This window comes from Pseudorca crassidens, chromosome 3 (assembly GCF_039906515.1).
Source record: "Pseudorca crassidens isolate mPseCra1 chromosome 3, mPseCra1.hap1, whole genome shotgun sequence".
Taxonomy (NCBI): domain Eukaryota; kingdom Metazoa; phylum Chordata; class Mammalia; order Artiodactyla; family Delphinidae; genus Pseudorca; species Pseudorca crassidens.
The window spans coordinates 169643455-169657441 of record NC_090298.1 but is presented as its reverse complement, the minus strand read 5'-3'; the positions used below and the strand labels follow the sequence as shown (position 1 = coordinate 169657441).

The 13987-nt window shown below is 60.1% G+C and overlaps 2 protein-coding genes across 2 annotated transcripts; both read right to left on the bottom strand.

The window, feature by feature from the left end:
* Positions 1–1005: 1005 nt before the first annotated feature.
* On the bottom strand, positions 1006–3489 carry RAX2 (retina and anterior neural fold homeobox 2). The gene is made up of 2 exons (XM_067730199.1): positions 3264–3489; positions 1006–2657 (listed from the first exon to the last, which is right to left on the bottom strand). Exons 1-2 carry the CDS (start codon positions 3474–3476, stop codon positions 2319–2321), a joined length of 552 nt encoding a protein of 183 aa, XP_067586300.1. The 5' UTR covers positions 3477–3489; the 3' UTR covers positions 1006–2318.
* Positions 3490–7073: 3584 nt separating this feature from the next.
* On the bottom strand, positions 7074–13747 carry MATK (megakaryocyte-associated tyrosine kinase). Its single transcript, XM_067734230.1, has 12 exons — positions 12692–13747; positions 12207–12320; positions 12005–12120; positions 11699–11918; positions 11126–11219; positions 9739–9804; positions 8721–8820; positions 8561–8645; positions 8402–8475; positions 8092–8287; positions 7626–7712; positions 7074–7530 (listed from the first exon to the last, which is right to left on the bottom strand). The coding sequence occupies exons 1-12, from the start codon at positions 13133–13135 to the stop codon at positions 7291–7293; spliced, it is 1836 nt and encodes a 611-aa protein (XP_067590331.1). The 5' UTR covers positions 13136–13747; the 3' UTR covers positions 7074–7290.
* Positions 13748–13987: the final 240 nt, after the last annotated feature.

Below are 13987 nucleotides of genomic sequence, written 5' to 3'. Positions count from 1 at the left end.
AATATATTTGCCAAGTGCCAAGGTCTTGAAGACATTCCCCTACAATTTTTTCCTAAAAGCTTTAGTGTTCTGCCTTTCACACTTAGATTGATGATCCATTTAATGTTTGTGTATGGTGTGGGGCAGGGATCAAGGTTCAGTATTTTCCATATACAGGTCCCTTTGCTGGAGAGGTAATCCTTCTCCAATGTGCAGGGATGCCTTTGGTGTGAATCAAGCAACCGTTCACATGTGGGTCTGTTTCTTTGGTTCCATCAGTCAACTTGCCTGTCCATCCTTGGGCCAAAACCACACTCCCTTAATTACTGCGGCTTTCTAAAAGTCTCGATATCTAATAGTGTAAGTCCTCCAAATGCATCGTTCTTCTTCTAGATTGCCTTGGCTATTCTAGGTTCTTTGTATTTTAATATAAATTTTAGAATCATTTAGTCAGTTTCTACCAAAAAAAAAAAAAAAAAGGTCTGTTGGGATTTTAATTGGGATTGCGTTGACTCTGTAGATCCATTTGGGGAAGATCTGACATCTTGTGAACCTTCCAACTCCATGGGTATATCGTATCCCTTCATTCGCTCACGTTTTCTTTTGTTTCCCTCAACCATATTTTGAGTTTCAGTGTCAAGCAGCTGTACGTCTTTTGTCCAACTTATTCCAAGGTGTTTGATGGTTTTGATACTATTTTAAATGGTATCTTAAACATGTAAATAGTTCCTTTTCCAAGTGCTTACTGTTAGTATATAGAAATGGATAAGAGATTCGGACATTTCACCAAAGATGCACAGATGGCAAACGAGCGCATGGAAAGGTGCTCAGCACCACGTGTCAAGAGGGAAAAGCAAAGTAAACCCACAGCGGGATGCCGTGTCACACCTGAGAACGGCTAAAATCCATACACAGGGATTTCCCCAAGAAAGATGAAGGTGTAGGTCATGTACACAAATGTCCACAACAGTTTAATTCATAATTGTTTAAGCTGGAACCCACCCCAGAGCAAACCAGAGGAGTGAATAAACAGATGTGTATCCCCTACTACGGAATAGGGCTCACCAAGAAAAGGGGGTCCGCCTGGACGTCTCTCAAAATAATTGTCCTCGGCATGAGAAACCAGACAAAACCTAGTAAAGAAGACATCCTGTGTGGTCTTCCTTTCTATAAAACCTTAGGAAACTCAAGTGAATGTCCAGTGACAGAAGCAGACGAATGGTCGTGTGGGGAGGGGCGGGCGGGGTGGAGAGGACTGGGGAGGCACGCAGCAGCTGAAGGTGCTCATGTCATGTGACCGTGGCAAGGCTTCCAGGAATGTACACAGACGTCAAGGCTTACCAAGTGGTATGCTTTAAGCACGTGTAATTAACTTTACGGAAATCTTACCTCAGTAAAGCTGTTACTATATATATACACACACGGAACCCCTTCCAGACGTGGTGGTTGTTCTGAGACTCTTCAACAGAGGCCTGGGTGAGGGTCAGGAGCCCGGTTCTCAACCCAGTCCAGACCCGGACAGTCTTGGGCGGGTCCTGCCCTGTATCCCCTGGCTGAAGGGAGGTGAGGACCGCCACGTGGGAGACATGGGTTGGACAGAACAAATGCTGGCCTTGTCACCAGGGCCCCGACCCCCCCCCCACCCACACAGTGGGCTGGGAGACACGATGGGGGCTGTGGCCAGTGGGGACATAAGCCACACCGTGGCAACTGGGAGGAGCAGGGACAGACAGTATTCGCCCAGCCTCAGCAGAGAGTCCCCTGTTAGCGCCCAGCCTGGGTCCGGCATGGGGCCTGGGGTGATGGAGTCAGGCAATGAGTTTAAAAAGAGCTCCGCCCCCTACTGGCTGTGTGGCCTCAAGAAACTGGCTTCCCCTCTCTGGGCCTCAGTTTCCTCCCCTGAAAGATGAGGCTGGTGGCCATGCCCACCTCGTGGGGTAAAGCAATGGGCACATGGGGAGCACACAGTGAAAGGGGGTGGGTTGAACATGAGCTGCTACTGCTGTTACTTGTTACTTCTTAGAGAGAGGGCGGCAGGCGGAGGGACTTAGACTCATCAACTCAGAATTCACACCCCAGTGGCTCCTGATTGCAGTCTAAGAACCTCAGAATCCAGCCCACCCACGCCAACTTGACAGATGGGGAGACTGAGGCCCCACACTCCCTTGAGACCAGGCCAGGGACCCATCCCCCTGGCCGGGGATCCTCTGGCCACCTCTTTCTTGAAACCGGGTGCCAGTTACCCTGCAAGGCAGGGTAAGGAGGTGGTGGTGGGGTGGGGGACCCGGCATGGGTGGCCACAGACAGGCTGAGGAGGGAGGGCTGGGCAGGCACCAGGTTCAGGCCGATGGCCAGGCCCTGTCCAGAGCCTGCACGTGCTCCTTGACCAGCAGCCGCAAGGACGCCTCCTCCAGGGTGAAACCGTCCGTGAAGCCTGGACCAAAGGTGTGGGGCCCGAAGGACCCCTGCAGCCCCGGACCCGGGCCCAGGAGGCACGGGAGTCCCGGCACGGCTGGGGGCCCAGGGCCCAGCCAGGGCTCCAGGGGCAGTGGCATGGCGGGAGGGCGGGCAAAGGGCAGTACTGGGGCCTCGGGGAGCCTCGGGGCTGCCACGGCCCCGGAGCCTGACTCCAGACGCTCCTGGCGGCGCCACTTAGCCCGGCGGTTCTGGAACCACACCTGGAAGCAACAAGAGAGGTGCTCCTGGGTCAGGGCTGGTGGGGTGAGGCGAGGCCACTCTTTCCTGCTCTGGGCCTCCCAGCCTCTCCGGGTTCTGCCTGCTGTCTAACCTGACCCCCACCTGTTGCAGTGCCAACATATGGTGTTACCTACCCCAAGGGGATGGCTGTTTTGAGAGCAGGATCTCTGCCTCTTGGCCCCCATCAAATCAGCCCCAAAGTCTTCTGAATCCAGGCTCTCCTTGCCTTTCGCTTTGCCCAGGGCCCCTCAGGCTTCCTGGCCTCCCTCCTGGTCTCTCTTGGCCCTTGGCATGAAGTTCCAGCCGCTAAGTTCGGCATTTGAGTCCCTTCCCAAGCTCCTTCTCTGCCTCCACCTCTGCCTGCCTCCACACCCAGCTCTGTGGAAATGCCTCCTATTTCACCCCTCCACACCTTCGCACACATTGCTCTGGAGGGCTAGAAAAATGCCCTTTCTCCTTTCTAGACGGCAAATTCAAACATCGAGGCCCCAGTCCCATGTCCCCTCCTCCGGGAAGCCTTCCCATACACTGGGAGGGTTCATACCTGGCACCGGCTCCCTCCTCGGGTTGTTAGGGGGTCCCCTCACCTGCACTCGCACCTCGGGCAGGTGCACCTTGGCGGCCAGCTCCTCGCGGCTGTAAACGTCGGGGTAGTGGGAGGTCTCGAACGCCCGCTCCAGCTGGTGCAGCTGGTACGTGGTGAAGGTCGTGCGGTTCCTCCGGTGCTTCTTCTTGGGGGCCTCCTCGCCAGGCCCTGGCCGCCCACCCTCAGCGGGCCCCTCGCCCGGGCTCAGGAACATGGCTGCTCCTCGCCCTCACCTGGCGGGGCGGTGGCAGGACAGACGGCGGGTGAGACATGGGAGGGACTGAGGTTGGGGAGGGCGGGGGAGCCCCCGGCCCCTGCTGGGTCTGGGGTAAGATATGGAGGGGCTTCTCCCTCCACTGGGTCCTGCATTCCTTCTGCCTCCCCAGCCTCTCTGTCCATGTCGGATCACCTGACTCTGTCTCCACTTCTTTCTCTCTGATCATTTTTCTCTGTGTCTCTGTCCGCCCCCCCACCCCCGCCGCCTCTATTTCTCTTTCCCTCTGGAGCTCTCCCTGACTGCCTCTGTCTCCCTTTATCTCTGTCTCTGTGTCTAGGACCCCCAGGAAGGCAGAAACTGGGACACTGCCTTAAGGAACACTTCCTTACCCCCCAGTCTTCTGCCCTAGGGGGTTCTCTGTGCCCCCAGCTCCCACCCAGGCCCACCTGTGCCCACCTGCCCAGTGCTCACAGCTCCCAGCGGGCCCTCTGACAGCCCCTGCCGGCCCAGCTCTGTCTGCTGCTGGCCTGGCCCAGCCAGACTCGAGGGGGTTGGGGTCGGGTGGAAGGAGGATTAGCAAGGTGATTAATTGAGGGGGCCCCTCCCGCCCAGGTGCTGGTTGCTCTGAGCCACAGAGGGAGGGCTGGGTTCCAGGGGTTGGAGGGACACCATTAGCCGGGGTCTGCCACCCCTCGCTGTAGGATATAAACAAGAGCCTCCCCCATTCTGGGCCTCAGTTTCCCTAGCTGTAAGACGGCGACAACAGGACTTACCCCATGGGGCTCTCACAGGGACTTAATGAGCTGATGAAAGGAAAGAGCATCGCACAGTGACTGGCATACAGCGAGTGCTTAATGAATGTCCACTGTTACGGCTTTTTTTTTTTTATCATCTGGTGTGAGAAAAAGAACCTCTCAGATTCACAGATGTCAATGGGGGTTGGGGAAGCTGAGGTCCCCAGAGGTGAAGGCAATTCCAGTTGGCCCCCTGGGCACTGTGCGGGGCAAAGGAGTATGGGGCATTTTAGCTGGGTTTTGAGGTATGAATAGAAGTTCACTTTTCAGTCACTCAGTAAACACTTATCGAGCTTACTGTATACCAGGTACTGTTCACAGCAGTGAACAAAACAGACACATATCTTGGAACTGGCATCCTAGTGGAGGAGACAGACAGACAGATAATCTGTAACTATATAAGTAAAATATAGCATGTCAGGTGGTCAGAAGCCTGGTGAGAAAACTCAAGCAGGGGAGGGAAGGTTGCTCTTTCAATGAAGGTGATCAGAGTGGGAGATGGAGTACAAGGCTGTAAATTCTGGACAAGACTGGGTGTGAAGGGGCGGGTACTGGGGAGCCATGGGAGGTTGTGGAGCATGGGAGGGGCACAGATGGCATTTTGGATGAGTAGCTATTGTGTGCAAGATGGGAGGCCAGGAGGATGCTAGAGGCCTGGTCAGAGCAAGGTTGGGGGAGAGGCAGGAGAGAAATCTGGGGGGAGAAGGTCTGAGGAGGAGGGAAGAGAACCGGTATACCCGGACCCTGTTTTTGGGACAGGTGGATGATGGGACTGTCCCTCAGGCAGTGGCCTGAGAGCTGGAGCAGGATCTTGGGAAGCCCCTGAGACTGGTTTGCCAACCCCCTCCCCAGTCCAAGGAGCCTGGGGGCTTGGGCGGGGGGGGGGTGCCCTGAAAACAGTGAGGAGGGGCACTGGGGTTGAGAGGGGGCAGGATGAGACCCAGGAGGAGGACAGAGGGAGTTTGTCCCAGCGGCGGAGCGAGGCGGGAGACCCAGGCCCGTGGATGGACTAGGGAGTGAGTGCAGAGGAAGCAGAGATAAGTCCTTATCTCATCTCTGCTGGCTTTGTATAGATAAGGGAATGTAGGGAATGTTGGTTTTGTAGGGGAAAGGCACACACGGAGAAAGAGAAAGAGTTGGAGACAGGCACTCACACACGGCAAGAGTGCACACGCTCAGACACACTCACATGCAGCAAAGGGTTGCAGGCCCTGGAGAAGTCGGGGTCAGGGGCGAGCAGCCTTGGACGAGGAGGGATGGCCCGGTGGGCAGGGGGCTTGATACCCAAGGGGTTGGCCAGGCAGGGAGGCCCCAGAAGCCCTGAGCCCAGGCCGGAGGGCCGGCGAGTGCTTCCAGAGGCTCCTGGGGCCCCTCCAGGCCTCAGCTGCCCCGCCTGTACGGTGGGCTGGGGCCCTGTGGGGTGGGGGCAGGTAATTCCCCTAACGCTTCATCACTTGGAAACGCTAAAGAGCTGCTCTGTTCACAGGCCCCATTTAGCTAATTGGCTCCGGGTGGGTTAAGAGGCGCAGGAGGGATTTGGGTGTTAGGCCCAGGGGGCTTTGGCGATTTAGCAGGATGCGGCTGAAGGTCCAGACGCTGTGTCAGCTTAGAGCACCGGATTAGGGGCAGGCCAGGGCAGTGCGGGGCCACCTTCCATCTGGATTAGGCGGGGGCCAGGCCACGCTCAGCCCCTCCAGCCTCCCACCCTTCATTTCTCCCCCAGGAACAATCGCTAAACCCCTTCAGGTGCTGGTGGGGAAACTGAGGCCAGAGGGTGGGCGGGGCTCAGGGGGGAACTGCAGGAGGTCAGCGTGACCTTGAGACATTTCTCAGGCTCCGCTCAGGCAGGGGTGGGGCAGTCAAGGTGGGAGGCCGCGCTGTGGCCTGGTGTCCCCTTACCAGCTCAGGGGGTCCTGGGGAGGGGCCCACACCGAGCTGGCCAGAAACCCCCTCTCCAGGCAACCTAGAGGCTGGCTGTCTGGGAGCGTCATCAGAGAGAGGGTGGCTGACAGTCACAGGTAATAGCTGAGCACTAGCTGTGTGCTCTCAGTCCTTCACTGGTGTGAGCCCTCAGGGTCCTCATGTCTCCCCCGGAAGAGACGCCTGATCATAGAGGAGGCTTTGGGGTCCCATGGAGGAGGGCCACCCCTCTAGTTTGCCCAGGACACCCCGAGTTTAGCACTAACACCCCCCATCCCAGACATGCCCTCAGTTTGACGCAGTGGCTCACGGCAAGCCCGGGCCACACAGCTACGGGTCGAGTCAGGATTTGAAGCTGGGGGTGCAAGCCCGGAGCCCCAGCCCCTGCTCGAGAGTGGACGGGAGGGTCAGGGCCTTGGGACAGGCCGTGTGGCTGGCTTTTTTTCAGCGAGTGTTCCCTGGAGTCACCGGGTGAGGCTGTTAGGTCGTGACAGGTGGAGGATGTAGCCACACTGGAGCACCCCAGGAGGGGACGAGGGGCAAGGCTGAGGAAAAGAGGATGCCAGGACAGGGGACTCGGATGTCCGCAGCCACTGGCACTCTCCCACTGTCCTTTGCACCTGGGACCCTGAAGGCTACGGTGGGGTCTTTGCCACCAAAGGAGGTGGCGGACCCGTGGGTGATGGCAAGTGGCTCTACGGGTGGCTGTGATCCCTGGCCTGGGGGGGGTCTCCTGGCCCCATCCCAGGGGAAATATATGCCCCTCTGGGCTGCAAGGTCCTAGCCTGGTGAACCCCTCAGTGGGCAGACAGATCACCCCCAGTAAGTGATGGGGTCCCCAGAGTGGTAGCAGAGAGAGACTCAGACACCCAGTCCTTGGAACCAGTCTTTATCCAGGCGCTAATCCTTCACTTCCCTGGGGCCGTGGTGCCCACGGGCTGCCCAGAGTCCCCCCCCAACCCCGACGCAGCCTGCCCCTGTGATGTGAGCCGGGCGGGCAGCTTGCTGGCCCTGCCGCTCCTCAGGCCTGGCCCGAGTCCCCACCCTGTGCCCCCCACTGTCTCAGTTCTCTGGGGCCCGAGGCCCCGCGGGCAGGGTCAGGGCTCCTGGCTGCGGGGCAAGGTGGGACCGTCTGCATCCTGCCCCCCGTTGGGGGCCGAGGCGCCCACGCTGCGCAGCTCCCGGGCCAGCTTCTCAGCCAGTTTGCGGAAGGGCGGCCGGCGAGCGGGCTCAGCCTCCCAGCAGCTGCCCATGAGGGCGTGGATGGGACCCGGGCAGCCCTCGGGGGGCTCCATGCGGTACCCCTTCTCCACGGCCTCTGACACCTCCTTCAGCGACTATGGGCAGAGGGCACGCCGGTGCGGGCTGGGGGTCAGGATCACGACCCCTAGACCTGCGGGGGACCCAGTGCCGCCCCCCCACCCCTGCTCACCATCTTGGGGTATGGAGCCCGGCCGTATGAGAAGACCTCCCACAGCAGCACCCCGAAACTCCAGACGTCCGACTTGCTGGAGAACTTCTGTGGGGCCGGAGATCAGGGGGAGAGGGACCCCTCAGGGCTTCTGCCCCAGACCCTGCTTCCTCCAGGAAGTCCCCCTGGGTTGACCTTTAGTCCCAGGTCTCCTCCCAATAGGCTCCTGCCTCTGAATCCGTCCCACCCCCCAACCCAGACTCAGTGTAAGAACGAGGTTATTCTTGCTCTCACTTGCTGAGCCCAAGACTGTTTCAGAAATGAGGAGACCAAGGCCCAGACTGGGGCTAAAAGGAACAATTATGGGCCAAGGGCTTACCAGGGAGGCGGAGCCAGTCCCTTGGAGGTTCAGAGAGGCAAGAGACAGGCCCAGGGTCGCACAGTGGAGCTAGGGTTCCAAGGGCCCTGGGGGGTAAGGGGGGCTCACCCCGTGTTTGAGAGCCTCGGGTGCCGTCCACTTGACTGGAAGCCGGCTGGAGTCCAGCCCCTTCCGCTCGGCTTTGGCCAGGCCAAAGTCGCTGACCTTGGCCACCAGGTCCTCGGACACGAGGATGTTCCGGGCGGCCAGGTCTCGGTGCACCAGCTTCTTGCTCTCCAGGTATTCCATGCCCTCGGCCACGTGCCTGGAGTGGAGGGGTGGCGGGCACGGGGCTCGGGTGCCTGGACCACAGACTCCCAAGGCCAGGCTCCTCCCTGCTCCGTGCCTCGGTCTCCCTGCCCCCGGGAGCCCCACTCACAGGGAAAACTGCAGGAGCTGGGGGGTGTTCACAAGGGCCCGGCCCCGCGTTCGTAGAAAATTCACCAGGTTACCCTGTGTGGGAGACACGGGTGGGGTGAGGGCTGCTGGAGGCTGCTCGGCCGCCGCACCCCGCCCGACCCTCGGGCCCTGCCCCCACCTTGCTCACGTGCTCCATGACGATGTAGAGGCCCTGGTGCAGGATCACACCCAGCAGACGCACCAGGTTCTTATGCTGCATCTTCCTGGGGGCAGGCGGGTGTGCGGTGAAGGTGGCTTGGACCCCCACCCCAGCATGCCCTCCCCTCACCAGGACTCACGTCATGACCGCCGTCTCGTCCAGGAAGGCCTGGGCTGTCACGTCGCACTTGATGTTCTTCACGGCCACCTTCTGTCCCAGGTACTCACCCTGCAGGACGGCTGGGGGCCGGTGGGGGAGGAGATCAGGACCCCACAGAGACTGGACAGACACGGGGACATACCCACTCACACTGACCCCCAAGGATGCCAATGCAGCGGTGGGTCCCCAGGCCTGGAAACCGCTCCCCTACAAGCTCCAGATCCCTGAGCAAAGAGAATCACCTAAACCAGTCTGCAAACTCCAGCCCTCGGGCCCAATCCAGTCCCAACGTGGGTTTCTGCGAGGCTCGCAAGCTCAGAATGGGATTTTACATGTTTAAATGGTTGAAAAAAGATCAAGAGAAGAATATTTTATGACATGAAAATTGCACAGAATTCAATTTCAGTGTCCATAAATAAAGTTTTATTGGCACACGGCCATGCCTGTTCATCTCCCTGCGGCCTGTGGCTGCTTTCCTGCTACAAGGACAGAGCTGAGCAGATGTGACAGATGGAAAATACACACACTCCAGCCCTTTCCAGAGAAGGTCTGTGAGCCCTGATCTAGGCCCCGGGGTCTTCCAGGATAATAACTTCAGGCAACGGCATCAAAAGAGAGGGAACAGGGACTTCCCCGGCAATCTGGTGGTTAAGAATAAGCGTTCCACTGCAGGCGGCGGGGGTTCCATCCCGGTTGGGGACTAAGATCCTGCATGCCATGCAGTGCGGCCGGGAAAAACAACAACAACAAAACAAAAGAGGGACCAGAGGGACCAGAGGGACCAGTGTGAGCCAGAGCCCGGGGTTGTGAAGGGCTCACACCCGCTGGGCGCCTGCCTGAACTACCTTTCTCCTGGCACCGGCTGTCGTGAACCTCCTTTCACAGAGAGGAGCCCTTGGGTTCTCAGCCGCACAGCAAGTAGGTATCAAATGTGGATGTGAATTCATCTCTGGGACCCCACCCACCCTCCTTCAGCCCCTGCCAAACCCCCCGCTCACCTCCAAACTCTCCTTCTCCGATCTGCGCTCCCAACGTCAAATGCTGCAGGTTCAGTAACCAGCCGGCTGTCGGGGGGAGACCCGGTCAGAGGGCTGCCAGGTGCCAGCCCCTCCCACGGCAGCTCCACCTGGCGGGAGACCAGGCCGTGTGGCATGCGTCCCCACAGTGGCCCAAGGGCGTGTCTGAGGCTCCGCACTCCTGGTACCAGTTATCGGGCGGCCAAAAGCAACAGAGTCCTTCTCTGTTCCATCTGGAGACTGTGTCCTTCCAAGGACCCTGTAGGCTCTTCCTTTACGATCCTTTATCCCTGACCACCCAGGAACACACACACGCGCCAAAAAATACAACAGAGATTGGTAAAGCTTCCAGAACCTTCTGGTAAAGGTTCTGGAACCTTCCAGAATCTTCCAGCGCTCTAAGTCATCATCTGTGTTCCAGCTTCCCTGATCTTTCTCTCAAGCACCCCTGTGTTCTTCCCCCCCGCCCCCAGCAGGTTCTGTAGGTCTCCTCCTCCACCTCCCCAAAGCCCCTCTCCAAATCACGAGCCCCTGAGTACAATCAGGCACGGTGACACCAGCCTCCACCCAGATGCCATCCCCAAGACACTTCCAAGGAGACAGCCACGATCACCAGGTTCAAAAGGGGTGGCCATGGTAGGGCACATTGGCTCTGAGCATGGAGGATTTCACTCCTCAAGGGCTGGAAAAGCATTTCACGTGAGGGGAATAGAAGACACAACAGTACAGATGCATGAGAGGAAACGAGGAGTCACACAACCCCAGGGGCTTGTGGAATAGAGGAAGGGCTTTGTAGATGAAGCAGGAAAGATAGCTCGGCCACAGGGGAGGGTTTGGGAAGAAGGAGGACACTCCCTCAGGGAAGAGGTGGTCCGACTGGACTGTCTGAGGCTGGGCTAGGGCAGGGGCAGCCAGGCAGGGAGGGGCCGGATTTTTTTTTTTTTTTTGGTGGCGCCAGGTGGCTGTGGGATCTTAGTTCCCCGACCAGGGAGTGAACCCTTGCCACCCCCTGCAGTGGAAGCGCAGAGTCCTAACCACTGGAAGTCCTGGGGAGGGGTCAGGTTTAACAGGTGTTAGAACTTGGCCATGGAGGGGGTGTGGGAGGGTGGGGGACGTCGAGGATCTGCCCAGGGTTTCTGGCTCAGGGATGATGGGAACAGAGGCAGGGGTTGGGGTGGGGGGAAGCAGCAGGTGTGAGAACCAGATCAATATTGTGCCCCGCCCGGCCTAAGGGCAGCCCAGGTCTTCTGCCTGCAGAGGCAGGCACAGCGACCTGCTCAGGTGATGTGGCCTTGGCCCTGTGCCCAGGCCCCAGGGCCCTGCCTCTCCAGTCCAGGCTAACACTGAGCAGAAGGGCGGGGGCCCCTACCCTTGGCCAGCTCCTCCTCCGCTGACTTGGTGCCCTGCTTTCTCTTGGGTTTCACCAGCTTCGTGCAGATGGCCCCCTTGTCCTTGCTGTAATGCTGCAGGGTGGGGCAGGGCAGAGGCAGCCATGAGCCCACCCCGTGGGTGAGGGAACCCCTGCATCCCATCCCCTTCCTAGGGGGGAACCTCTGGATGGGGTGGGTGGGAGCTGGGGAAGAGGAGAGGGGGTTCGTTCCCACAGGACTCTTTAGGCTGGTTTCCATGGGAACAGGAAAGGATGCAGACTAGCAGGAAACAGGAGGATGGGGAGTGTCTTGGCATTGGTGTCAAATTGGAGGTTCCTAGGTGTCCCCAGAGGAGTCACCCCAGTCTCTGGAGGTGGGACCTGGAGGACTCAGACCAACTGTAGGGTTTGGTGGCCCATGGAGACCAGCCCCTCCTTCCCCCCATTGGGGAGCAGACACCTCTTGGGTCCCATGTCCAGCCAGCTGTCGGGATAGGGCGGAGCCTGGCATCCCTCCATCTCCGCAATGGGGGGGCATGGGCTCTGGGGTCCCGGGCCTGTGGCCAGCCGCACCTCCACCATATCCATGAGGTTGCAGAAGCAGACCGCCTCGTCGATGGTGAGGTGGCCGTCGCGGTGCAGCACACGGTAGTGGATGACGTCACGGCCGAAGCTCACGCACAGCACGTAGTCGCCCGGGTGCCGCGCGGACTCTCGCACCAGGAACAGCCCGTCCTCGGGCGGCTGCAGCTGCTGCACAGCCTCCTGGCCCGAGATCTTCCCGTGGAACCACCTGCGGCCGGCGGGAAGGCGCGCTGGGCATGGCTGGCCGGGCCCCGCTGACCCCGACCCGGTCCCGGTCTCTTCCCCACGACTCACGGCATGAGGCTGAGCTTGGGGTCCGCAGAGAGGGCCTCGCGCTCCCGCAGTGCGCCCGCCGCCAGCAGCCCCTCCTGCCCGCTGGCGTGGTGCTTGGCGCGGTACCAGCTCTTGTTCTGCGGGAAGGGAGCCAGGTGGGGTCGGTGGGATGGTTTCCTGGCGGAGTCCCCTCTCCCCAGGCACACACCCCCTCCCCACTCACCTCGCAGGCCTCCAGGATGGTGACCACGTCACCCTTGCGGAAGGCCAGCTCCCCGGGCTTGGGGCGCGTGTGCTCACACTTGGTGATGCATTGGGTGCCTGGGGCCCAGCGCCTCTAGCGGGGGGGTGCCGAGAGGGGGAAAGGGGTCATGAGAGAGATGCGGGGTGAGGGGAGAGAGAGGCCCAGAGGAGAGAGAAAGACTGGATTGAGGCAGAGACCACAAACAGCACACAGGGAGAGAGGAGAGGAGAGAGGGCGAGGGAGCGAGCAGTGGACATATCAGAGTCACAGAGCGGGGGCCCAGGGCAGGAGGGCAGGAGGAAAGGGTGAAAGAAGAGCAAGAGCAAGTGATAGAGGAAGATTGGCACACACCGCCAAGGGGCCACGGGTCAGACAGTAAACCTCCCGCTCCCCATGGAGTGGAGCTCCTGTGGACTGAGCAGAGGAAGGGCCGGGGCACAGGCACCCAGGTTGGGGGTACTCACCGTTGGCATCCTGGCTGAGATGGGTGAGGGGTGCCAGGCGTGGAGGAAGCGAGGGCTCCCCTGGGGAGGGGGCAGAGACCAGCTGGAGAGCCCAGATTCAAGCGAGGCTGGGGCCCCAGGGGCCATGACTACCACTTCCAGCTCAGGCCAGGTGGAGGTGACAGCCAGCCGGCCTCCCCAGGCTTGTAGGGGCTCCCCAAGCCCCTCTGGGGAGGTGGTCTTTCCCTGGAAGAGTTCCTTAGCATGGAGCCTGACCCCGCCATCATCCCCAAAGGGAAACTGAGGCACAAGGCAGGCACAGAGCAAGTGGCCAGGGGCTGACTCAGGCCCCAGCAGCCCACACAGTGCGTGGGGAGCTTGCAGCCACCTAATGGAGCCTGGTTCTTCCTCTTTTCTGGTAAGTAGGCAGGGACAGGACAAGGAAACGGGATGATTCAAGGTCATTCCTAAGAATCTCTGACCCTGAAGGGGGTGGGGGCCGGAGCAGTGCAGCCCTGCTGGGCTCCTGTGGCCGCCAGCTGAGCCTCTCCCCTCTCCCACCCCACGCCAACCCAGGACGGACACACAAAGTCCCTCGCTGCTGCTGGGGCTGGGGCATTTCTGCCCCCTGCTTCCCCCATGGACCCCACCAGGTGGCTGGGCAGTGGGACAGGTTGGGAGGGGTGAGTCTCTGCTCCTCGAATATGTGCCCCCAGAAATCCCCAGCCCTACGTGTACTCACACGCATACTGATCCATGTACACACAGAAACACACAGGTGGACACAGGTACCCACAGGCACGCGGGTATGCAAGCAAAAGCAGGTTCTCCTAGAGACAGTTGTGCACACACGTCTACACGTGTGAACACACGCACAGACTCTCGGACATTCGGAAACGTGTGTACCGGCCCCCCCCACACACACACAAACCCACACTTGAACACCTGGGCGCCAGACGCTGGGCCACTCGGGCACGCAGAGCTACACGCAGGGCCGCGCACACGCAGCTCGGAGACACGCGCACATCCCTCCACGTGGACCCGCGGATACACACACCCAGGGGCTTGCAGACGCGCACACCCGCACCCACAAAAATACCACCCCACCCCACCCCGCTCCTGGTCGCATCTAACCACCCCCGCCCCAGCCGCGTACCGGACGCGCGCCCCGGACGCGCACGCTCGCGCTCGCACACCGGCCCCTCCCGCGCTCGCCCGGCATACCTCCACCCGCGAGCCCTTGGGGTCCCCCCACTGTCCCACCGTCTCTCCCCACCATCCCCACCGGCGCGCTCACCTGTTCAGGGGTCGCCCCTG